Below are 26992 nucleotides of genomic sequence, written 5' to 3'. Positions count from 1 at the left end.
GGGGATAATCGGAAAAGAGCTAACAGTTAGGATATAATTACAGGAGGTTTTTTATGGCCAGTGACGAGCAATAAGTGAAGAACAAGTATGAAGGCAAATAAATATGAGCAATAATATCGAGAGAATAAGTTAGAGAGAAAAGAGAGAATTGTTATTTATCTTATGTAGAATAGTTGGAGCAACGACAGCCCTTTACAAAATGGTAAAGATCCCCTTTATATAGGAGGGAGATCCCAATATAATACGAAATACATTAATTGTAAAGGTATGGAGATGGGACGGCTAGATGCGACACCTTGATACAGGCTCCGGACAGGCCATCTTTGTCAGACTTAGCCGGATGCCTTGGGAATCCCCTATTTTACTCTAGCCTCGATCAATATTCTCTTTAGGTCGGGCCTCAACGAGCTTCGAGAGAGGGAACTCGATCACAGCTTCGCGTCCTCGAGGCCTTGAGGTGTTCTTATGAAGTGACTTAATAGCAAGAAATTGAACTCTCTGATTTCGCCGCATACAATGGGGTATCCAGATGCCCCGGTTATATGTGTTATGTGACAGAGATATTGAAAAAACACATGTCCAGTACTCGAAAAGCTTGTGGAAGGGAATGTGGTATGGCTAAGGTACCAAAGGAGCATCACTAACTAGGAGTCTGAATTGAATTGGTTATCAACTAATGTCAATAACAGGAATCCAAGAAAAACAATCCTAGGGGTTATTTTTGCAGTTGTGGTGTATCATATCTGGATGGAAAGGAATAGTAGAAGATTTCAAGACCAGAAAAGGAAAGCTATAGACAGAACAAAAGACATTACATTTCAAGTGTATATAACAGGTCAACAAGAATGTAAATAGAAACCTATATTGAATACTTTAAATAGTTATCCTAGTTTTGGTTATTTTTGAGACTTGCTACTTGAATCAAAAAGAGCAAGCGTGGTACATTGAATACTAGTTGAAATTAAAAATTTCTTTCGACAAAAAAAAAAAAAAAAAAAAAAAAGCATTCTACAGTAAAGATGTCAAAAAAAAAAAAATTGGTCTTTCCGTTCTATTTTTTTCCTTCTTTAAAACAGTTACTAGTTCCGTATTTATTTAACACTATGAAACTAGTGTTAAATTAAAAATAATTTTTAATTCGAATTTTGTAATCATTCCAATAATAAGGAACTTGCATTTTCTAACTAATCCAGTTACAAAAAAGGTAACAAGAAAAATCTTTTGTCTTTAAGTCTTGCATTAACAGTATGTGATCTCATGCTGGCCGTAGCTTTTTGGGCTTTATGATGGGCCTGGGTTTTTGGGCCTCATGATGGGCCTGGTCTGTAACCTTTTAAACTGAACGAGATCTTTACACAAATAGCAGATTGGATTCTCTGTTTACTTTTTGAATCTGGTATACATAAATAATACACTGATTATACATGATTATGCAATATTGTATATTCATCGCTTATTTTTAATTTAAGTAGTTGAATAACCGGCTTTAGGTCAATTCTTCTTAAACAGCCTATATTGGACCAGGAAAGACAAATAAACACGATATTCAAGTGAAATAAATTTGAAAGTTGATACCATTTTCTTTTCATTATTAGAGAAAAAGAAGCATGTGTCATTTTTCAAATTGGAGAAGCACAACTAATTTTATTAAATTAGCAGAGACATTTATATAATTCGCCTAACCAAAATTGACTAAATCTTTAAGGACCATTTTCTTTTTTCTTTTTTTTTTTATTTAATTTGCAAATATTAAGACACAACGAATACATATCTTATCATTGCTATATGTCTTTAAATATGAATGAACCAGACATATTATAAGCAAATAAGTGGTTATAAAATTAAAAAAAAAAAAATACAAAGACACTTAATTAGTTGAGATATGAATAATTCAGCTTCAAACCCCCCATTTAGTGACACAAATGGACGCCTTTTTATCCTTCTAAAAGTAGTTGCGCATTTCTTAGTAAAAGGAAAATTAAGATAAACATCATAGTTTAAGAAAAGATATTTGTACCTTGTACGTCAATATTTTTTTCAATAATTCTCTATCCACATCCTTTGGCTTTTTTGTTTCCTTTTATGGCCAACAGAATATTAAAGGATAACTAGAGTATATTCCTTGACTAAATCTACAATCCAAATTTTAATTGCCATGGACAAATTCCTAATTAAGGATATAATTGCAAAATAATGATTATGGATTTAGTCACCTTTCCACTTTTGCAACTAGCAATACCTTATATAATTTTCGATCGAATGCATTGAACTTAGACACGTTAATTTAAGCTGCGAATTAACACATTTTTTAAGTCAAGATCAAAATAGGACTACATTAATTTATCATTGGATATGATCCTTCTAAAATTTCTTTGCCTAAGTTGCAATATAAATGCAGTATTATTTAAATTGACTTCTATAAGCTGATAATTTTAAAAAATTACACTATCACGTCATTCAAAAGACAATTAGTAATGCTATAATAGGTCACAATACAAGTAATATAGTATTATATAGTATAGTTTTTCTTTAACACTATCCATATATAAGTTAAATCCTAAGAAATTAAGCAAAGCAATGCACAACATAAATACATGGATGATATGCAAAACCACCTTCTACAATCTACCATTAACACTACAAATTCCACAATTCATTAAAAATTGTTTAATAGTAGTAATTATGGATATGTTACTTTTGATTGATGACAAATCTCTACTCTTTTTCTTTACTAGAAAAAAACTATTAAATAATGTACCTAGCATTTTCTTAAATAATGTTCCCCGTTTTCAAGAATATATTGCGATAGCTTTTTGTGCATTTTCACCCCTAGAGATATTAATATAGTATAATATTAACTCATTATAGGAACACAAAAAAGAAAGTGGTCTAAAGTGGACAACACCATAAACAAAAGCTGATAATTTTTAATTTTGAAAGATAAGTGGTTTAACTTTTGGAGACATGCTTTTAGAATTAAGAGCAACCAATTATATTATCCACTTACTGCTCCCCTTTAACAATTTTTTTTCCTCTTATTATATTGTAAATTTCATTGTAGCCAATTATATTGAGCAGTGGTGTCAGATTTTTCTTTGTTCTTGCCCAATTATTTACCGCAAGTTCTTCTTGTGGTTACTCTCAAAGCATTTTACCTATTGTCAAGCCTTTTAAAAAAATAAATAAACGTATGGAATAAAATATCTCATTCTAGATATAACAACATATCCTATAGTAATTTGCTTTAAAATGCAACTGACTTTTCAACAACGACAAGCCGGAGCTTATGACACTATATAGTTATTCTCAAAATAATAGTCGAAATATATATATATATATATATATAGGAGTAATAAAGTGCAAGTTCGGGACATGACTGTTTGCAAATGAATTGGATTTATGAGTTTAAACTGTAAATAATTAAAGTCGTAGCCAGTAAAAAGATGGCCTTACGTACACTAGATATGGTTAAAATAGTACGGGCTAGTCAATTTTCGGAATGGTCATTTAAAAATAACCAGTGTTTGCAAAGTCATTAAAAAATAGTCTCTATTTTACTGTAACAAGGACCGGTCCAGCATACTATGCTGAAGATCGGTGCAACTGTGTATGAATTTCCAGCATATTATGTTGGAACTCCAACATGCGAAAAGTTCCAGCATAATATACTTGATATTGGAGCACATGTGTATGAACTTACATCATATTATACTGGACTGATATATTATACTGGAACTCCATTATATTTTGCTGGAGTTCCAGTATACTTATGCTGGAACTCCATTATAATATGCTGGAGTTTCAGTATACTTATGCTAGAACTCCAGTATATTATGCTGGAGTATTTTTCGGATTTTGAATAATTTTTGTTCAGATTTATCTTTACATGAAAATTGGCTAAATTTCAATTACTTTTCAAACCGTGGATATTTTCGAATGACCACTTGTAAATCTGACTATTTTTTAATTTCTCCCTCTTCTACCATGACATTTTCAAAGTGGCTATATTACACCAAATCCACAAATGGGTATTTATTAACATGGTTAATAGTGAAAATAGCACGGGCTAGCCAGTTTTTGGACTGGTAATTAAAAAATAGCTAGTGTGTGCAAAGTCATTAAAGAATAGCCACTATTTTGTCGAAACACGAAAAGTTCCAGCATAATATGTTGGATTATGGAGCTCCTGCGTATAAACTTCTAGCATATTATGTTAGAACTCCAGCACATTATGAAATTACAGCACAATTTCATATGTAAAAAGTTCGAACTCCAGCATTCTTATGCGAATTTTTAAGGGTGTTTTTTTTTAGATTTATCTTTACATGAAAAAGTGACTAAATTTTGATTACTTTTGAAACCGTGACTATTTTTCAATTATCAGTTGTAAATCTGGCTATTTCTGAATTTTTTCCCCGGTAATAACATAATTAGATATATAGACATTTAGTACTCTCTCCATATTCTACCATGTGAAAAACTTAAATAAAACTATATTAAGTTCTTGATGTCATAATAGCGTGTGAGAAAAAGCTAACACGTTAGGTAGTTCAGATACAAAGTGGAGTTGCATGACAAATATAATTAATAGATATAAGATATGGTTGGTGGGATAATAAATTGATATATCACCAATAAAATTCATTTAAATAAATCAAAGAATAATTGTATTCACACGAACGAGTGTAGATCTAAGATGTTAGCAAAATCTTTCGTGTTACTTCCTAAGATTTAGGCTGGCAACAGCAAGTCCAAATAATTGCAAATTAAATTTCACATGAATATATGTTTTAATAACTTTTGCAAACTCTTAAATTGGTGTCATGTGTTTACACTAGATTTCTTGATACTAGACAGATTTTTAGAATACAATAATTGCTAATAATTCATTTTGCCTACTGCAAACTTAGTGCTAACACAGTACTTATGACTTTAACATAAATTTATATAAAAAAAAAATATTAACCCATATATGCATAAAGTTTATGTTTATATGTGATATTATCACTTTTTTTTTGTGGAATTCTTTTAGGGAACCCGCAGTCCTATTCTTAGGGTGCGCACGAGGTAACTTGCTCACTGTGCAATAGCTGAAGATGTAAATCGTACTAGACAAGTTCGGTGCGACAAGCTCTCAGTGACGAGGCTGCTGATGAAGGGAATCATCGCATAGTTTCTTTTGATATAATTTTATAAAATACTGTCTCAAATTACTCATGAGTTTATAGTCTTGATTACAACCTTGTATTCATCTTCTTCATTAACGTTATTTATAAATACAAAATAAGGATATAATTGAGATCATATTATTGTTGAGTTTAATATTTAACAAATGGAAATTAGAGAAGAAGCTCTTTTTTTTTCAACATAGGAAAGAGGTTGACTTTGACTACTTTTTAGAGTTTTGATTATAGAGTACGAAATTTTAATTGATTGAATAACTCCCTTTTGACTTTCTTGTTGCTTATAAATCTTGCTTACTTGGGACATTTCTCATTCTTTTCCCTCTACTTTAGGAACTAAGAAAGGAACTCAGAGCTTAATGGTATAATAGCATAAGTAAATAAAAGAGCCTTAAGATTGACACAAGATCAAGATAAAGATAAAGAAAGTACATAGATAGAACAGAAAAGGTCCAAATATATCTTTGTACTATCCGAAAAAGTTTATATGTATCCTTGTTATACTTTGAGTCCAAATATGTTTGTCGTTATACTATTGGATCAAATATGCTCATTTTCTGTCCAAAGTGGATATCAAATCTTACATGATACTGACATTTGATGAGGTGAGTGGCACATGACTTGCCACCTCAGTGCCCCTAACCCATTTTACCCATCCCTTCTATTTTTTTTCACTACTAAAATTTCCTTCTCCTCCGTCACTATTGCCACCATTACCGCTACCATGAAAAGTTATTGTATTTCAAATTTTAGTCTTTTATATATAGATTAGGGGCGCTGATTTAGCATGTTATGTGATATCCACCTCATCAAATATCAGCACCACGTATGATTTGATGTCCATCTTGAACAAACTTAATAAAAGAGGAATACATTTGAATCAATAATATTACGATAGAAGTATATTTGAATTTGATGTATAACGAAGGGTATATTTAGACCTTTTCTCGTAGTACATGAATATATTTGGCTATTTGGCGTAGATAGAATTTAGTAGCTAAGTTTTTTTTTCTTTCTATTTTGAAACCAACAAGTGGTATATATTCTTGCTTGCATTGGCTAACAAACCCAAAAAAGGAAACAAAATTCATGATTGATCTTGGTGGAATTAGGCATGTAAGATCATCAACTTGTTATAGCTATAGACGAGCTACAGTCTTCACCTTTCAATTATTACTAGTATTATTATCATTATTGGTGCTACGGTAAAAATTGTGGCCGTTTGAGCTTCATATCATGAATTTTCCGGCTAAATTACAAGCTAATATTATATATGCGGAGGCGGAGTCAGAATTTAAAGTTTATAAATTCTAAATTTGCCGCCAAACCTATAACTCGTTATAGTTACACAATTGAATATTTACACAAATTTTCTAATAAAAATATAGGGTTTAAGCAAAAACTATTGAATTAGTTTGAACACGTAATTTATATATTCCCTCCGCCCTCTATATACATAAGACTTATTGTGGTCCAACCTTTCTCGTACTCGGATATAATGAAACTTAAGTGCACCAAACTGCCCTCTTCTTTCTTCTTCTTCTTATTATATTATTATTATTATTGTGTTACATCATAGAATAACACATAATACTACCAACAATTGCACTTACTGGTTTAGCCGCTATTTCCTCCCACTTGTGTGTATGGGAGTTAGTAGCAACCAATAGGGGTGTTGTGTTTTGGGCGGTGCTACTTGCTGTGGCTGAGCAAATCCATAAACTTTTGCATTGAATTCCACAAAATAACAAATAAAACTAACCAATCCATAACCTTCTCTTTAACTATAAACCACACATTTCATCTTTCTTGTTTTTTCCTTGTTTCCATTGGCTCTTTGCTCAACTTACCACTTCTTGTCCCTTACTTCCAAGAAATAGTGAGAAAAATAAAGGGTAGGGGTCCTTTTTTTTTTTGTGATTAAGAATTTAGGTGGATGATTGAAAAGGGGACAACCCCACTTGTGTAAAACTTCCATACTTCAGTCATCCATTATTTTCTGCTTCATTCATCTCCATTTTATTGCTTCTCTTGTGTTTGTATAATCACCTCAATTGGGAGTCTAAATAAACACAATAAGCTAGTTTTGTTTTTTCAAAATATAATCTTTGATTATTTTAAGAAAGAGGTTGATGACCTTTGTTTGTTCCCCATAAATTTGTACTATAAAAAGTTGGTATTTTGGATAAAAGGAGGGGTCTTTGTATCTGGACTTATCTCTACTTTTTTCATCATTAGGGGATTTTTCCAGGTGTCAGAGACCCATATCAGATCTGTTTTCCCATCTTAGAATACCAAAAAAAAAGGAATAAAAATCTAATCTTTATTGTGTATATGAACTGATCTTGGACTCAAACTGGATTCTTGATATGGGAATTTGAGAACATAAATAGAGGAGAAGCTTTCCACTTTCCTTTTGCTGTTGTTTCTAAATTTATGTAACCTCTTTTCCATTGTTTTGTTTCTTTTTGCTCTTATAAGAATAAAAGAGTTGTGTGTATAGTAAGAGTTTACTTAGTTAAAGCTTTGTTTTAGTCGATTCCTCTTGAGTCGATGGTCTTTGCCTCTAGAGGTCGGTAAGACGTGCATACGCAGTACCCTTCTGAGACCTTACTTATAAAATTTTATCGGATTTAATTGGTTGATTTTGTTTTTAGTCAATCTTGTTAGACTTTTGGTGAGGCCCACTATTTGTTTTGGTGGGCTTCATCAAACCAATAGAAGGATAAAACCTGTATTTTTGGAAGGGGATTGGTGGGGATCCCCTTTATCTCCTTTTTAAGTAGAGGTTGTAGTTTAATAATTGTTATATAGTAGGAGAAAGAGGGTAAAAACAAATGAGTTTCTATTTATTTACCTACCTTTTGATCTTCTCCCCACATGATTTATGCTTAAATTGAATCATCAAAAACCTTTTTTCAAATGCTTTTCTTATTGATAACTTGCTTCACCTTCATCACTTTCCTTTATAAGTCTCTTTCCCTTAAACCACTTCCCTTATGGAGTTCTGAGGTGAGATTGTTATCAATCCATTTTTGGAAAGATTTCTTGATTTTGTTGAACCCTTTCAAGAAAGGATTTTTAGAAGCTGGTTTTATCCATTTTATTACTTCAAGAATGTCAATTAGGAGGAAGAGTTTCAGCTCTAGAGTAGAGAATGTTGATCCAAATTTAGAAATGTCTGTTCTTGATTTGCCTGAATTGGCTTTGGATTGTATTCTTGAAAGGCTTCCCCCTGAGGGACTTTGTAATATGGCCAGTGTTTGTAGTTTTTTGAAAGAGAAATGTAAAAGCGATTATCTTTGGGAAAGACATATGAAAGAAAAATGGGGTAGAGTTATTGGACCTGCTGCTTATAGGGAATGGCAGTGGCATATTGCTTCAAGAAATGATTCAAGTTTCTTTAACCAGGCTAAACAAAGAGGTTTTATGACTTACCTCTCTCAGTTTTGGCCTATTTCATTAGTTAGTAGATCTAATTTTAGCATTAGTATCAAGAAAAAACATACCGCATCTGTTGATTCAGTTATGTCTTGGTATCTTGCTCTTGAATCTGGCAAGTTTTGGTTCCCTGCTCAAGTTTACAATCGCGAGGTATCATCAAAATTTCAGCTTGAATAGTTTTTTTGTTGTTGTGAAATATAATTATTATTAGTTTCTCTGTTTCTAATTTGCAGAATGGGCATGTTGGTTTTATGCTGTCTTGCTATGATGCTGAGCTTAGCTATGATCCAAGAACTGACACTTTCCAGGCCAGGTAATTGGAAATATATACTCACAAATCTTGATTCTTAAATGTTTCTCCTTTTTTGTGGGCTAAATAAAACTAGTGATAATTTGCCACTGTAACCAGTACCGGAGCCTGAAATTTCACAAGGGGTGTTAAAATTTAAAGAAGTTAAACACACGAAGAAGCTAAGGAGAGTTAACATATGGTGTATATACATGAAAATAATCTTTTGACCTAGCTACACAGTGCAGTTTTCCCGGCGAAGGAGTGTCTTTCCTTTTGCTACATATGAAATTAGAAGTTCAAGAAATGCTTTTCTTTTTTGTAATAATATATGTAAATGAGTTCTGAAGAATTAGTTTTGTTTATATAATTATTTTGCAGATATCCACCACATGGAAGGAGGGCAATTGCAATAGAGACAGGTGTAACATGGGATAGATTAAGAGCTCCCCCTCTTGATACTTCTCCACATGATCTTTATATATCTGATTGCTTGACTGAATTATGCCCTGGTGATCACATTGAGATTCAATGGAGAAGAAACAAAGAATTCCCTTATGGTTTGTTCCTCCATTAACCTTTCCAACATTCTCTACCATTTTCATTCTTTTTGAAGAAGTGTAATTATTTGGCATATTGTATTTTGGGGATTGGGAGTCTTTGAGTAATTGGTAAAGTTGTTGTCATGTGACCAGGAGGTCATGGGCTCGAGCTGTGGAATTGGGAGTCTTTGCGTAATTGGTAAAGTTGTTGTCATGTGACCAGGAGGTCATGGGCTCGAACTGTGGAAACAGCCTCTTGTAGAAATATAGAGTAAGGCGGCATACAATAGACCTTTGTGGTCCGGCCTTTTGCCGGACCCCGCGCATAGCAGAAACTTAGTACACCGGACTGGTACTTTGGTGAAGTTAGGTACTATACTAATATTCCTTGATTGTGGATGATGTGTTACAAAACAAACTTCCTGGTAGTATCTAGGAAAGATGACTTATCCTAGTCCTATTTCCAACTTGTTAGAATCTTTTTCTTTTTTCCAAGAAAGGTCCTCTCTTTTATCTCTTGATCTTCCAAAACGTGTTCAACTGTTAAGCCTGCCTTAATTGACCACAACTTTTTGATGGACATAGTGGAACTTATTCACTATTGATGAATTTTGGGATATATTTTCAGCAGTACATATTGGGTGTCCTATGAACAGTTAATTCCTACTCATCTCTTCCATTGTACTGATATTCTTTATTTTTTAGTCTATACCAAAAAATTTGAAAACTCTTTCCATCTTACGATGAATGACGTGCTTTTATAACCGTAGAAATATCATTGGGATGTTCAAACTACAAGCTCTAAAGATACTTTTGGATTTTGGTAGGTGTCAAAAGTCAATCGTTTGTACTTCGATCTTAAACTTATATCCAGTCAAGCCGTGGTTTAAAATGAATTAAGAGAAAGTCATTGTTTTTTTTCAAATGGAAGGTGGCCAGTCTTTCTTGTTTGGTAGAAAGTTGCATCAGCAGAAACTTAGGGTTCCTATTTTTTGATTTGAGTCCACTGTCAATTTCTTCCTAGGAAACGTGACTTACTTTGATTGGTGTTTGAATCTTGAAGATATGAACAAATCTATCTTTTGGTTTTGCAATCTTTGAATTTTTGTGGCATACTTTTGCAGGCTGGTGGTATGGTGTTGTAGGCCACTTAGAAACATGTGATGGAAATGAGATTTACTGCCGTTGTCATGATAGTGGTGAGTTATTTTCCCTTTCACATCTATAGCTAGTAGTGTTTTTTAGCCATATACTTTTAAACTAAGTCAATTGGAGAATCTAGTCTGTAGCTTTACTTACCACTTATTTTCCCTTTCACATCCAAGATTTAGCTATATACTTGTACACCACTAACTCCATTAGTAAACGGGCCAAAATCCAAGAAACGTAAACATCAGTTTCCGTGTGTGCATGTCAAATTCAAGATCACAAGTTTCATTTGTGGTCCACTATAAGAACAACAAGATATATAGTAGGGTTAGATCGTTGTTATTGTTATTATTATTGTTATTAACCACCCGAAGAAAGGGTGGACCTACAAAAGACTTGTCTAGTTTTGTGCATTCAAGATTTTCACTCACACATGTGTAGGAGAAGACATCTTAGCTATGAATATAATTTGAGTATGATCCATTACTTGTTTGTAGTTTATGTGCTTTACATCTTTAAATTTTTTTTAAGAAATTGTCGATTCATCATTATCGAAGGGGCCTTGGCGTAACTAGTAAAGTTGTTGTCTTGTGATCAGGAGGTCACGTGTTCGAGCCGTGAAAACAGCCTCTTGCAGAAATGCAGGGTAAGACTGCGTACAACAGACCCTTGTGGTCCGGCCTTTCCCTGAACCCTGCACATAACGGGAGCTTAGTGCACGGGACTGTTTTTTTGTCAATTCATCATTATCACAAAATAGACCTTTTCTTGAGTAAGGCCCCTTTTGGACTCCCATCATTTTGCTTGTGGGCTCATCTTTTTGGTCCCCAAGACAGAGCCCTATTCAGTTTGTCATCTTTTCTTCCAACATGATCATAAGTGCTGTCTCAGTGGAGCATATTTAATGATAAGCAAACTGAAAGAGACTTGTAATTTTCTCAGCCTATGATTCTTTCTTGTGGAGCTGGAATGATTCTGCCTTTTAATATGGAGATTGATGTATTGATCCAAGATTTTTTAATTTCTTGGTGCCTGGCCTAATTGTCTCTTTTCATCTTCTTATGCTTGAGGGTTTTGTCGGAAATAGCCTTCCTAATCCAGGGTAGGGTAAGGTTTGCGTACACCCTGTCCTCTCAAAACTCCCACTTGTGAAATTATATTGTGTTGTTGCTATTGTTACTATTCTTGAATCAATTGATATTGGTGTATTCTAGAATCCTAATTTCACATTTGGTACACCAGTAGGCATAACTTACTTCACATCTCTAACTTTTCTTTATCTTTTCCTCAACATTTCTTCTTTTTTTGTGAAGTTTGTCAAGTTCTTACATAATTCAAATGATTAACTTCTGGACCCCCATCTCTACACCCTAATAACATTACAAAGATTTTAAATTCATCTTTTAGTAATAGTAGGAAGGGGAGCTGTCATGTGACTAGGAGGTCACGAGTTCGAGCCATGAAAACTGACTCTTGCAGAAATGCAGGGTAAGGCTGCGTACAATAGACCTTTGTGGTCCGGCCCTTCCTCAGACCCCGTGCATAGCGGAAGCTTAGTGCACCCGGCTGCCTTTTAATAATAGTAGCAAGCAAACTATAACAAATGTACATTCACTTTGAACACCTTCTATCAGTTGAGAAGATCTCCTAAAAAATGGTTAAGTCCTCAAGCCTTCATTTAATCCATCAAAAACTGTTCTTCCTTTTTAAGTCGGCTATAGGAATCATCTATATCCATTTCGCTCTAAGGCCTTCATTTAGCCAAGTTCTGTTCTCTCAATTAGTTTAGACTTGATATAAGGTTTCAAAAGTCTAATTTCTCTCACATTATAAAAGGAAAAGGGGTGGGGGGAATACAGTACACGAGTGAATAACACATACTCTAGCAGATATAAACTGTTCTAAGGAAAAATCAACTGACTACTTGAAAATTTATGCTATATATCTTTGATCTTATGAACCACTACCGCACCAATGTGATCCATTTCAATCTTGCTACTCGAAACTATTTCGTTAGTGTGTTGTCATGGTTTCTGAATATCAATGTGGTACCTGCAGATATTGTAATGCTGGAGTTCAATCAGTATACTCCTGGATCACGGTGGAGAACAACAACCATCGATAGGAAAGATCATCGTGAGGAAGGAAATGAAGCTGATGGATTTTATGGAGGAATTCGGAAGCTTCAGAGCAACGAAGAGATTTCTATGTGGAGACACCTCTGGCCAACTGATGCGTTGGAGTAAGTTAAAAAAGAGTATTTGGAATTTACTCGCTTAATGCTTCACTGTTGTTGGCAGAAAGATCACCATTACAAAAGTTCATTTGGTCCATCAGAATGTGAAAATGTTACACAAGAACTTAGAAGTTCACTTCCACTAGCATTTTCAGTCCCTATTTTCAATTATGTCTATTGTTTAGTGATCAGTGGAGGAGTTAGAAGAGGTTATTTTATAATGCAGAGATTGCCTTATTTGCTTCTCCATAGGTCCAAATTGTTTGTAAAATAACTACCACGTTTACAGATTGATTTGTTTAGTGAATCTATTAAAGCTATAGTATAGCTTCTTGTACTAAGAATGTAGATTCTTGATTTATCTTTTACCACCATTATGGTTTCTTTTGATCAATGAAAGGATAGATGCTTAGTTTTTTATATTTATTAAGAAAAAAAGGAGCTATTTACCCGGTACAGGTATCTTGTGGAATAGCCGATGTGTGCGCAAGCTAGTCGAGCTACTACCATTATTCAAAAAAGATAAACGAAAGGAGCTAATTAATGTTTCCATGTCCAGAAGATGAAAGTATCAGAAATGACTATGTTGAGATGGATATTCGGACAGACGAGGAGAAGATGTAAGTATCAGAAATGAGAATGTTGAGATGGATGTGCGGACATACGAGGAGAAGATGAAAGTACCAGAAATGAAGATGTTGACATGGATGTGCGGGCGTAAGGGGATAGATAAGATTCGGAATAAAGTTATTCGGAAAAATATGAAAATGGCCCTTGTAGAAGACAAGATACAGGAAACGTGGCTAAGACGTTTCCTAAGATAGTATGGGCATATAAAGAGGAGAGACACTTTTTTTTTATCAGTGAAAGAGATTGGTTTGTTCTTTGCAAGCTACAAGTAAAATGACATCTAATAATACATAAAACTTTTTTTTTCAAGAGATAATGTCACAAATACTTTCAACTCTATTTGGAACAAAAAATCACTTGTCCTATCAAATGAAATCCTATGACATCTTTCCTTTCACTAAATAAAGGAAATTTCAAGTTTACATAATAGAAAAAATAAAGAACCAAAAATACTATTGGTAGACATATCTTTCTTTAAGCTTTTTCAAGTCCATAACCCAAACAAAGTGCTGGTTTGTACTTCACAATCACCAACTTTGGCTCCCCTCCATTTACCTTTTTACTCACATTGCCATTACCATTTCCCTTGAATTTGAAACTCAATTTCTTGAAATAATTTGGCTTCCATATAGCTAAAATTGGATTATTCATCTTTCCTTCACTATTCTCCTTTCTAAATGATGCATATTTCACTAACATTCCTTTGAATTTTTGCATTTTGGTTTCCACAAAAATATCCCCTTTTGAAGTGGGCTTGGGCTCTTTCTTGTTTTTGGGCTTCTTGGATTCTTTTGGGCCTGGCCCAATAATCATAGAATGGTCTAAAACCCATCTTCCATATGATGCTCCCTTGGCCTTAGACTCAATGGGCTTTCTTGGATTTGGGCTTGAAGGTTGAATTGGAGTCATGGATACAATTTCTTGTCTCATTTCCTCAATAGTCCATTCCATATTTTTGGCTCTAAATGGTGAGAGTGACCTTGCGCGTTTATGGCGATTTGAATTGTTACTTCTCCCTCTATTTTCTTCCTTCATCACCTTTTGCATGGCAACAACGAAAGGATCAACGTCCCGTCGAGCAAACGGAGACTTAACCATGGCAGTCGGAGCGATAGTTGAACATGTAATCGATCGTTGGGTAGTATATTTCATGTCATCGTCACATTGGAGCCTTGGTGGTAGTTTAAGGGGCATGACTTGACCATTAGAGAAAATTTCATCCGCAAATGCCATCTCTCTTCCTTTTTCGTGCCATGATTGCTCATCCTCGCACGTTTCAAATTCAAAATCACTCAAGGTCAACTCATAGTCGCCATCACCTCTAGTTCTACTGAACCTTTTACCTGGACTAGCCGGAGCGCTATGGTACTGCACCATGTAAGAAGTTGGACTAGTTGGTGCAGTCACATAGGGAGAAGTTGAAGGTGGAGATAAAAACTCCATAACTATAAGTTTCAGAATTGAAGTTTAGGCAAAGGGAAATGACAAGATTTTGAATTTGATCTAAAGAATAAAGAGTGATTTAGAAAGGTGTTTGAGTGCTTGAATATTTTGCTCCTGAATTTAAGGATTCCATAAGTCACAAGCACTAACCATTTAGTGTAAAATAATCTTCAAACCTAAATTAACATAGAAAATGCTAATTCATGTCCCTAACTATAGACTAGCTTAAATGCATTAAAAAAAATATTGGTGTATAGTTGTTTGATTACAGAAATGGCCATATGTGGACCAACCACAAGAATATTATTTGCATATTTAGACATTTTAGTGCTTCTTTCTTGGACTTTTCCAATGTTCAAAGACCAAAAGCTTGTTTCATAAACATTAAAACAAACCACTTAATTATTTTATTTCTATTAGAGTTAGTGAAAGGTGACTGTTTCGTGGTCTTGCACATATTTTGGATACTTATAATTTATGGGATCAGACCAAAGTGATAAGAAATACAGAAGTGATTTATTATACTATGCAATAAAATAATTGTATTATTGTGTATATAAGTTTGACAGATGTACTTATTAATTTTGTCATGTCCGTGTTTTGATACCATTTATGATTTTGTTTCAATAAACAAAAAGGGAATATAATTTTACTTTATCCTCCATTTTGTGTCTTTTTATTTCCTTTTCTTTCTCTTCTATCCTCTTTGTCCTAAATAAAGAATTATATGGTAGAAAATTACAAGAAGACACAAACAAAAGCATGAATAGATTATATAGCTATCCAAGATATGATTCATATACACATACACACGTTTGACTCAATCATGGATGGTCTACTTGAATCTCATTTTCAAAAATTTAAGTTTGAATTACTCCATGATGAAGCCATTCGTGAATTGATCTTAGTACATGTGGATAATCATCAACGGTCAAATACTTAGTTTATTGGATTTTTCGCAAAACGTATTGATCTATTATTATTATTATTATTATTATTATTATTACTAGTATTATATAACTTTAAATAGTTTATATATGAGATTAATTTTAGTGTATATAAATACATATTTTGGTTTAAAACAATGTTATTTTCATATATATAATAAACAAAATTTATGAAGCGGCTAGTATCGAATGGTATCCCTTACTAAAAGGTGCCTTCGAGATTGTCAACAATCAAACACCACTAGATATTCCTGCAATAATATTGCCAGCAGATCCATTATTTTGGGCTCGAACAATTTTTATATAAAATAATTTAAAACAAAGATATGTATACCTACCCCTAATAGATAGTGGAGCAATCCCTTCTCCACTTTGCATACCAAAGAGAAGAAAAATCTTTATGCTCGTAATTCCTCTTCTTTCCTTCTTCATTTTCCACAAAAAGGCTGTTCAGATTTTTAACATGTGAAGATATAAAATTTATTTTTATTTAAAAATTAATAAACTTAAAATTCAAATGAAATAACTAATCTAATATTCTATCAATAAAATATATAATTTTTAAAATATATATGATAGTTGGTGGTGGTGATGGCTAACGGGTGAATGCCGACTAGAGGCTGTGGTTGATGATGGTGGTTCATGCTAATAGCTAGTAGTGATTGGTAGTGGTGGCGATTATGATTGAGGATGGTGGTGGTGGTTGATGATAGTTAATGATGGCAGGAGGTGGTAGCAGTTATGACTGAGGAAAGTGGTGGATTGATGGTGGTAGGTTATAATGATGGGCAATATCGGCTGTGGTTGTTGATGGTGATGGGGTGGTCAGTTGTGGTAGTTGAGGTGGATAAGTGTTGATTATGGGGGAGAATGATGGTGGTCGGAGTGGTGGGGATAGTGGGTGGTGATGGTCGATAATGGTGACGGCTGTCACACCTCCTTTTTACACACCCGAGGGGTATATGGGGAGTTTTTCCAATTTAAGTGACATTATTCGAAATGAGATTATTTTATTTAATTCAGAGTCGCCACTTGGAATATTTTAATTGGTGTCCCAAATCACCAGTTCAAATCCCGAATCGAGGAAACAATTGACTCTGTTTAACAGTCCGCAAACCAGAAATCCGGGTAAAGAATTCTGTTAACCCAGAAGAAGGTGTTAGGTATTCCCGAGTTCCGTGGTTCTAGCACAGTCGCTCAACTATTATTATTGGCCTAATTATCTGTTTTTCAAACATTTTTCAAACCTGTGTGCATTCTTCAACTATTAAACCGCTTTTTAAATCGCTTAATTTATTCATAAATAAAAAATTGAGTTACGTGTACGTATACTCTTTCCCTTTGGCGTGTCAAAAATCATGTCACGCGAACGTGTCCACAATTAATAACGCTTTGTTCATTTATTAAAGAAAAATTTGATTGAGGTTGCGCAAACGCATCCCTCAAGTCTTTTTAGAGTTAAATTTGCAATTATGTTACACGAACGTATACATAATCACAATACTAATCTAGATCGAGCCTAAAGCAAACTACGAATATTATAATTCTCCTTCTAAATTTCCGACAATGTGAAATAAAAGGGGCGAAAAAGAAATCATATAATAATATCAGACGCGGATGGAACATTACTAAGGATGTAATTCTTTTCCTTATCGAAGTTGATGGTATATTTTTTTTAGGCTTCTTTTAGTATTAGTAACTCCATTAGCTGAATTTCTATATTTATTTCATACCCGAACCAGCAATCCCTAGATTCCTTATATATATATATATATATATATATATATATATATATATATATATATATATATATATATTTTTAAAAAAAAATCACTTGCTACCATAAAAATCTTCAATATTTGACATATAAAGGAAGAGCCACTGAGTTTGTGAATAAACCTGGAATTCTTGTTGATGAAAATACAAAATAATACCAAGTAAACCATTCAAATCAAAAATATCAAACCATATGTTTCAACCAAAATACTTTCGCAAAAGAAAACCTTCAACCTTCATCAACTAGTGATAAAATTTAGATGCATTTGACATGGAATAAAAGTATACATGTATCATCTTTAATAAATTTAGACCAATTTCATATCCCACAACTCGTTTCGTCCTAAAGCTAATTTGAGATTGTTTGTTGCGAGCATACAAATATGAGCTAAAAAAAATTAATAGTTGACCAATGAAGATGAATAAGCTAAATGATTAAGGGCTAATCTCAATTAAACAAATAACAACAAATTCTCATTTAGATACATGGGAAGGGCAGTCAAGTAGCTTAATGCAAATACCAAATCATGGTTATTACTATAAATTTCAAATAAAACAAGAGGTGTTGTAGTACTTCCCCATTCTTGAACTACACAATGAGCTCCTTTCTTTTAAACTAATAAACTCAAATAACTTGAATCTTCCCATGGATACTTTATGCATAAGCACACTTAAAAATAGTAGGCTTTTAATTAATTACAATTTTCGATGACATATGACGCATTACTACTTAATAAACATTTGATCTACCAAGGCTATAAGAATAAAGAAGCACTCAGTTCTTAGTAAATTATTCAAGACACATACTGCCAACTGGAGATTTCACCCTTAGATTTTACTTAATACATCACAAACAAACCAAACAAATGCCTTGAGATCCAAATGTACTCAACATGCCATCTGTTCTTAACCCCCCCCCCCCCCTTTTTTTAAAAAAATCCAAGATTCCATTTTTACTAACAAAATTCAATATACACTGCACTTTTAAGGAAAAACTTTCAATTACTATAACTTTAATGAACATCCACAGCCTTCAGTAATGATAATGATCAAGACGAAACCGCATGGTAAAGTTCTGCTAAACAATCCATACATCCAAGTTTATTATGCATAATTTAAATTACAGAGTTCGAGCGAACAATTCCCAATCTATCGCAATCCTAAATTAAACGCACTAATAGAAACTTATACATTTCGAGCTAAACCTGACTAACTAATACAGTACGTCACATTTAACAAACAAAATTGAAACGATATTACACAAATCGTCCTAAACTGAGTTTATGCTTTAAGACAGTTTCTCATTTTTATTCTGCAAATCCATTACATGAACCAACTAAGGTTCAAGAATGTGTACCTGATGATAGCACAGAAAAATACCAAAGAAAATGAAGGCTCAGCAGTCAGCAGAAACAAGAAAAACAGCCTAGTTTTAACAAAGAGAAATCAGAAACTGTTTCAAAATGTCAAAAAACCTCCAGATTCAAAGGAAGATCAATGAAACAGTAGTTCCTTTGTAGTATACTGTATTTTCTGGGAATTTTTAACTCTCTCAAAATCTCTTCAGTACTTTTTTTAGTATTTTTCAGAAAATGTTCTTCTTCATTTCCAGTATTTTCAGAATCTCTCTTGTTTTTTTAACTCAGTGTATGTGTCTCTCCGAATGTCCTCCTTCTGTGATTTTCAACCCCCTTAAATGAACATTTAATTAGTGCATTTTCCACTACAACTTATCTTCTCCATATTTTAAACCCAAATCAAATAAAAAAAAACTCAAAATATTTTGGTCCCCTCCTTTTTCCCGAAAATCCTCCTTATCTCTCAAAGTGTTGTTCTCCACTTTCTCTTTTTCTATTCTTTTTTTTTTCCAGTATTTATATCGTGTGTGTATATATCTTGCACATAAAGCAAAAGATAGGAAGAATTGTGTGAACCACATGTGCTTGTACTATTGACCATTCATGTGCACTGTATTTTTAATTAAATATGTATGTTTGGAATGTGTGGACCCCTCTAGATTGTTGGTGGAATATTTCCACAAACACACGAAGATAACTTGGAAAGTAACACTTTGAAATTTCATTTCCTAGCATTTCTGCTTTGTGCTTCGTTACTCTTTTTTAAATTTTCATTGTTTTTCTTATTTTGTTTCATTTTTTTATTTTTATTTTTTTTTTGGTTAAAGATAGACCAACATACTAATTATTTAAATAGTAATAAATAATTAAAAATGAAAATAAAATAGCCATTAAGAATTTTAAAACTACTCAATACTTATTAAAGGCTTTCAATTTTAAACTAAACTAAGTATATATATATATATATATATATATATATATATTTGAAATCCTTCTTTTAATCTTTTTGGAAATTAAAATGCAAAGACTATTTTTATATTTTTCAATTTTATGAAAAGTAAGAAAACATTAAAAGCTTGATATTAAAACCCAATTAGCTAAAATAATATTAATTAACTTTAAATAATAATTATCATAAATAATTAAATACTAAATTAAAAGAAAAATCACACAATTTGACTAAAAATACAAAAATATGTTATTTTTTGTGAATTTTCATTTTTGTAAAACAACAATTTACTTAATTAATCTAAAAATGTAAAACTAAATTCTAAATGCAGATGCTATATTTTGTATTTTCAATGCATTAATAAAATATGCACAAAATATGCAAACACTCAAGCAAATTGCACAGTAATTCCGAATAAAAAAATCTAATTTTGGAAATTCTTTTTGGAGTAATTCATGTGAGGCAAAAATTACGTGCTCACAACGGCCCCTCTTTGTCCGGAAACACGAAGAGTTTTCGTGCAAAGATAAAGTGAGCGGATACGAGCGATTTTTGCCTATTTGAATACTCTGTGGGAAGCATTTTTTGAAAGATTTGACCGAACTTCTGTTTTAAAGGTTTCCTACATATCCTTGGTTATAAAGGAATCAGGTCAATGTAGTTCGGGAAGTTTTGGTAGCTGGGACTACCATGAAGCTACGATTTTACTGTTACTGCCATTGCTGCTGCTGATACTGCCTACTGACCTCCTTATTACACCATGACAAAAATGAAGAAGCTAGACTAAGCTATAATCTATGCTTTACAAAGATTTATTTTCAAACTTGATCTTGTGACTGATGTTGCCTCGTTGACTTGTATTTTCCTTAGAAGTTCCTTTGTGGCTGACTTGAATGGTATTTTTTTTGAAATGTTTTTCCTTCTTCTCCAGGCGGGCACCTGATTGTTGAACCTTTTAAATGTCTTCCTTTGACTGTTGTTTCCTTTCCTCTGTTCTCCAGGCGGGCTCCTAATTATTTGAAATTTGAATTGTATTCTCTTGCTCTCCAGGTAGGTGCCTGATTGCCGAAACTTGAAGTGTATTCCCTTGCTCTCCAGGTGGGCGCCTGACTACTGAAGCTTGAATTGCATTCCCTTGTTCTTCAGGTGGGCTCCTGACTGCTGAAACTTGAAATGTATTCCCTTGTTCTCCAGCTGGGCTCCTGATTGCTGAAACTTGAAATGTATTCCCTTGTTCTCCAGGTGGGCTCCTGATTGCTGAAACTTGAATGTATTCCCTTGTTCTCCAGGTGGGCTCCTGACTGCTGAAGCTTGAATTGTATTCCCTTGTTTTTCAAGTGGGCTCCTGACTACTGAAACTTGAAATGTATTCCCTTGTTCTCCAGGTGGGCTCCTGATTGCTGAAACTTGAAATGTATTCCCTTGTTCTCCAGGTGGGCTCCTGATTGCTGAAACTTGAATGTATACCCTTGTTCTCCAGTTGGGCTCTTGACTTCAACAAAATAGACAAAACAAAGAAACTTTTCTGCCCCAGTTTGGTAGCTGGGCACATATGTGAACGTTAACCCGTCTCATATTACCAAATATCAACAAGAACTTGAGGGCTGAAACTGGAATTGTACTCCCTTGCTTTCCAGGTGGGTGCCTGATTGCTGAAACTTGAACCGTTGTTCCTTGTTCTCTAGGTGGACGCCTGATTTCTGAATCTTCAACTGTTGTTCCTTGTTCTCCAGGTGGACGCCTGATTGCTGATATTTGAATTGTTTTTCCTTGTTCTCCAGGTGGATGCCTAACCGCTGAATCTTTAACTGTTTTTCCTTTGGCTTGTTTTCCCTTGTTCTTCTAGGTGGGTGCCTGATTACCAATACTTGTGCCAATCTTCCTTGAAACTTGATTTGTTTTCCCTTGTTCTCCAGGTGGGCTCCTGATTACTTGATCCTGAACTGCTTTTAATCCTTAACATCCGTGTTGTTCTTCCATCTTCTTCAGATGCGCAAATGACTTCAACAAAATAGACAAAACAAAGAAAAATTTCTACCCCAGTTTGGTAGCGGGGCACATATGTGAGGGTAAACTGAATCATGTTACCAAATATTACTAAGAATTTGAAAGTTAGGTCCCATTATCCAGGGGGGTCCTGACAACTCTTAACTACGACAATTTTAAATCTAAGTTATATTTTCTAAAGATGTGACTTCCGCTAAATATTGTTATCTAAGAGGGTCTTAAACTATTCCCCATTATCCATAAGGGTCCTGAAAATCGAAAGTCAAGTTTTATCCAAAGAGTGACGTTTCTTTACAGCTGAACTATATTACCCTATAACAGAACTTACGCTAAATTTCGTTATCTAATGACAATCTTAAAACTAGGTCTCATTATTCAGGAAGGTCCTGACAACTCTTAATTAAATGACAATTTTTAATCTAAATTATATCTTCTAAAGGTATTACTTCCGCTACATCTTGTTATCTAACATTAATCTTAAAGTTAGGTCCCATTATTCAGGAGGGTCCTGAAAACTCCTAATTGAATCCTATCTCCAACATGCGAAATTTAAAACCATCTTATATTCTGTGGGGTACATTTATGCTAGATTTTACTACTCATAACTGTTTTAAATTTTAAACTAGGTCCCATTTTCCAGGAGGGTCCTGAGAATTCTACGATCAAACGTGCATGGTACTTGCTTTCCTTACAGGGTGCTTCCTGAAACAAATGCCATATTTGCCCCTGTTTCAAATCAAAGAAAATCTTGTCAGTTTAAAATGTGGCGATTAGTTGTGGCATTCTTGCTGGGTTGGTTTTCTCTTTGAAACAATGTCCGGTACAAATAATCAACAATTATAACAAAGAAATCATACATAATATCTCTTGACTGCATCGGAATTGATGGTCATGTCTATGCATTTTCCTTCGATATCTGTTAAACATAGAGCACCATTGCACAATACTCTGGTTACAATAAATGGACCTTGCCAATTCGGGGCGAACTTGCCTTTTGCTTCAACCTGATGTGGAAGGATACATTTCAGCACTTGCTGACCCACTTCAAACTTTCGAGGACGCACCCTTTTGTTGTATGCTCTTGCCATTATCTTTTGATATAACTGGCCATGACATATTGCTGCCAATCTTTTTTCATCAATCAAGTTTAATTGCTCCAAACGGGTTTTGACCCACTCATCATCATCAATCTTAGCCTCAGCGACAATCCGAAGGGAAGAGATTTCAACTTCTGCAGGTATTACTGCTTCAGTGCCATATACCAACAAATAAGGAGTTGCACCTACCGAAGTACGGACAGTAGTGCAATATCCCAACAACGCAAATGGTAATCTTTCGTGCCATTGCCTCGAACCTTCTACCATTTTCCGAAGTATTTTATTTATGTTTTTGTTGGCTGCCTCGACTGCTCCATTGTCATTGGGACGATATGGGGTAGAATTGTGATGTGTAATCTTAAACTGTTGACATACCTCTTCCATCAAGTTGCTGTTAAGATTAGCACCATTATCTGTGATGATCATCTTTGGGATTCCGAATCGATATATGATATTTGAGTGAACAAAATCGACCACTGCTTTCTTGATCACCGATTTGAAAGTTTTGGCCTCAACCCACTTGGTGAAATAATCAATGGCTACCAGAATGAACCTGTGCCCATTGGATGTTGCTGGCTCAATTGGTCCAATGACATCCATGCCCCAAGCAACGAAGGGCCATGGTGCCGACATTGTGTGCAATTCCGATGGTAGAGAATGAATCAAATCTCCGTGTATCTGGCACTGATGATATTTGCGCACAAAATTGATACAATCTCGCTCCATGGTAAGCCAATAATAGCCTGCTCGGAGAATTTTCTTTGCCAGCACATATTCGCTCATATGTGGTCCGCAGACTCCCGAATGTACTTCGGACATGACAGCCATAGCTTGTCTAGCATCTATGCATCTTAATAATCCAAGGTCTGGTGTTCTCTTATACAAAACTCCTCCACTTAAGAAGAATTCATTTACCAAACGTCGAATTGTTCTTTTTTGATCCCCCGTGGCTTGCACTGGATATATCCCCATTCTAATGTACTCCTTCATATCGTGGAACCATGGTTCGCCATCAAGTTCTTCTTTAATCATGTTATAATAAGCATGCTGATCTCGGACTTGAATATGCAGAGGATCAACACAAGCTTTGTCTGGATGGTGCAACATTAATGCCAGGGTAGCCAAAGCATCGACGACCTCATAATGGACCCTTGGAATATCCCTGAACTCCACTAATCAAAACCGTTACAAAGATCATGCAAGCATTGTCGGTACGCTATGAGCTTCAAATCTCGCGTTTCCCATTCTCCTTGAATTTGATGTACCAGAAGATCCGAGTCTCCCAAGACCAAGACTTCCTGGATATCCATGTCTGCAGCTAGCCTTAGACCCAAAATACAGGCTTCATACTCAGCCATATTGTTGGTGCAATAAAACCGAAGCTGAGCTGTAACAGGATAGTGATGCCCTGTTTCAGAAATAAGCACAACTCCTATTCCGACTCCTTTCATGTTGGCAGCCCCATCAAAGAAAAGTTTCCAGCCTGGTTTTTCAATTTGCTCCAGTTCATCGATATGCATCACTTCTTCATCGGGAAAATAAGTTCTCAATGGCTCGTAATCTTCATCGACCGGGTTTTCGGCCAAATGATCGGCCAATGCTCGGGCTTTCATCGCAGTCTGAGTCACATAGATGATGTCAAACTCTGTGAGCAAGATTTGCCACTTCGCAAGTCTTCCTGTCGGCATAGGCTTTTGAAAGATATACCTCAACGGATCCAAGCGCGAAATGAGGTAAGTAGTGTAGGATGACAAATAATGTTTCAATTTCTTAGCCACCCCAGTTAGGGCACAACATGTCCTTTCCAAATGAGTGTAATTAACCTCATAAGTCGTGAACTTCTTGCTAAGATAATAGATGGCATGTTCCTTTCTGCCGGTGATGTCATGCTGCCCTAGTACACAGCCAAATGAATTTTCCACGACTGTCAAGTAAAGAATCAAAGGTCTTCCTAGTTCTAGCGGAACCAGCACAGGTGGGTTTGACAAGTATCCTTTTATCTTATCAAATGCTTCTTGACACTCATCAGTCCACTTGACCGCAACATCCTTCTTCAGCAATTTGAAAATAGGCTCACAAGTTGTCGTGAGTTGAGCAATAAACCTGCTGATGTAGTTCAACCTCCCAAATAGAATCATCACTTCAGTCTTGTTCCTCGGAGGTGGCAATTCTTGGATGGCTCTGATCTTTGATGGGTCCAACTCGATGCCTCGCCGGCTGACTATGAATCCCAACAACTTTCCGGATAGAACACCAAATGCGCACTTGGCAGGGTTAAGCTTGAGGTTGTACCTGCGAAGTCTCAGGAAGAATTTCCTCAAATCCCCAACGTGGTCGACAGTGGGCTTGAATCCCAGACCAAACGTTCCCAAGTTTTCAGGAAGGGACACCGGCTGTATGATGCCTTGCAAAGATGAGCCCAAACCTTTACCAAGTACAAAACCATTTTTCAACATCTCATAGGCTACCATGACTGATGTGGCGGTTATCTTTGGATTTGGAATGTATTTCCCCTCCGGAACTTTCTCTAATAATATCATGGTAGAAACTTGGTAGACCCATGGTCCCTGGTCATCTTCCACTTCAATGACCGGTACAATAGCATTGCTGCGAGCACATAAACTGTCTTCCCCATGCACCACTATTTCTTGTCTATCCCATTCAAATTTGACTACCTGGTGTAGTGTTGATGGGACTACTTTAGCGGCGTGGACCCATGGTCAACCCAACAACAAATTATAGGAAACAGCTATATCCAGCACCTGAAACTCCATTGTGAACTCAACTGGCCCTATCGTCAGCTCTAGCACTATGTCCCCAACTGAATCTTTACCTCCGCCGTCAAATCCCCACACGCAAATACTATTCTTATGGATCCTCTCATCTTCTATTTTCAACTTGCTTAGAGTGGAGAGAGGACAAATGTTTGCGCTTGACCCGTTGTCAACCAATACCCGGGTCACCACATAGTTCTCACATTTTAATGTGAGGTAAAGAGCTCTATTGTGCTCAGTACCTTCTACAGGCAATTCATCATCGAAAAATGTGACTCTATTTACTTCGAAGATTTTGTTGGCTATTTTTTCTAAGTGATTCATGGAGATCTTATCGGGAACGTGTGCCTCATTCAAGATCTTCATTAAATCTTGACAGTGCTCATCTGAATGGATCAATAATGACAATAAGAAAATTTGAGCAGGCGTCTTTCTTAATTGTTCCACGATAGAGTAGTCATGTAGCTTCATCTTCCTCAAGAATTCTTCTGCTTATTCTTCAGTTACAACTTTATTTACTAGCACTGGATTATTTTTAGCTCTTCTTAACTACTCGGGAGTAAAACACCTTCCCGAGCGAGTCAAACCCTATACTTTACAGATTTCTTCTTTGACTTCCTTCCCTTTGTACATCACTGTTACCCGTTCGTAATTCCATGGAATAGCCTTACTGTTGATTATTGGTAACTGGGTTACCGGCTTGATGATAACATGGTCTGCATGAGCACCTTCCACGATTATGACGAGTTTGTTGGCCGCTCCTTGTACAATCACCTTCGCCCCTTCCTGTTTTGTCGCAACTTTGCTTAAAGACCCCTTTTCAACTGCCAAAGATGGCTCAATACTCTTTTTGCTTGGCTTGATCACCAACTTTTCACTTGCTGATTGTTCATCTATCTTGACTCCACTAGACCGAATCATCATGACTGTTTGTGATGGCTTCTTGGGCTCTCCCTCCTCATGCACTATTTCGATCATATTTGCCTCCTGGTGGGCTGGCATTGGATTCTTGTTAATATTGGGCTCCTCGGGAGCTTGAACTTCAATTCTATTGGTATCAATAAGCTCTTGTATCGCACTTTTCAAGTGCCAGCATTTTTCTGTATCATGACCCGGAGTACCAAAACAATACTCACAGCTGACAGTATAGTCAAGATTCTTTTGAGGA

General features: G+C 35.1%; 2 protein-coding genes across 4 annotated transcripts; one reads left to right on the top strand and one right to left on the bottom strand.

Moving 5' to 3' along the window:
* Positions 1–6903: 6903 nt before the first annotated feature.
* LOC104241756 (F-box protein At2g26850-like) lies at positions 6904–13265 on the top strand. 3 transcript variants are annotated; one of them, XM_070162395.1, is made up of 6 exons: positions 6915–8777; positions 8861–8940; positions 9298–9476; positions 10583–10657; positions 11206–11253; positions 12666–12682. In XM_070162395.1, the coding sequence occupies exons 1-5, from the start codon at positions 8106–8108 to the stop codon at positions 11226–11228; spliced, it is 1029 nt and encodes a 342-aa protein (XP_070018496.1). In that variant the 5' UTR covers positions 6915–8105; the 3' UTR covers positions 11229–11253; positions 12666–12682. The 3 variants fall into 3 exon arrangements, 2 of the variants coding, with proteins under 2 accessions (XP_070018496.1, XP_009794988.1); XR_011403519.1 differs by lacking the exons at positions 11206–11253; positions 12666–12682 and adding an exon at positions 9612–9828 and having other exon boundaries at positions 6904–8777; positions 10583–10628; XM_009796686.2 differs by lacking the exon at positions 11206–11253 and having other exon boundaries at positions 6931–8777; positions 12666–13265.
* A 682-nt stretch (positions 13266–13947) lies between these two features.
* On the bottom strand, positions 13948–14916 carry LOC104241760 (uncharacterized). Its single transcript, XM_009796691.1, has one exon. The coding sequence runs from the start codon at positions 14914–14916 to the stop codon at positions 13948–13950; it is 969 nt and encodes a 322-aa protein (XP_009794993.1).
* Between the last annotated feature and the right edge of the window lie 12076 nt (positions 14917–26992).

Source organism: Nicotiana sylvestris, chromosome 11 (genome assembly GCF_000393655.2).
Source record: "Nicotiana sylvestris chromosome 11, ASM39365v2, whole genome shotgun sequence".
NCBI lineage: Eukaryota > Viridiplantae > Streptophyta > Magnoliopsida > Solanales > Solanaceae > Nicotiana > Nicotiana sylvestris.
The sequence above is the reverse complement of the archived record's forward strand: the minus strand, read 5'-3'. Positions and strand labels throughout refer to the sequence as shown.

Bases quoted from the DNA above. Each gene is read 5' to 3' on its own strand.
- LOC104241760 (XM_009796691.1), bottom strand. From the start codon at position 14,916: ATGGAGTTTTTATCTCCACCTTCAACTTCTCCCTATGTGACTGCACCA.
- LOC104241756 (XM_009796686.2), top strand. From the start codon at position 8,106: ATGCTTTTCTTATTGATAACTTGCTTCACCTTCATCACTTTCCTTTAT. The intron at 8,778-8,860 runs GTATCATCAAAA...TCTAATTTGCAG, and splicing joins CTCAAGTTTACAATCGCGAG to AATGGGCATGTTGGTTTTAT. The intron at 10,658-12,665 runs GTGAGTTATTTT...TGGTACCTGCAG, and splicing joins CTGCCGTTGTCATGATAGTG to ATATTGTAATGCTGGAGTTC.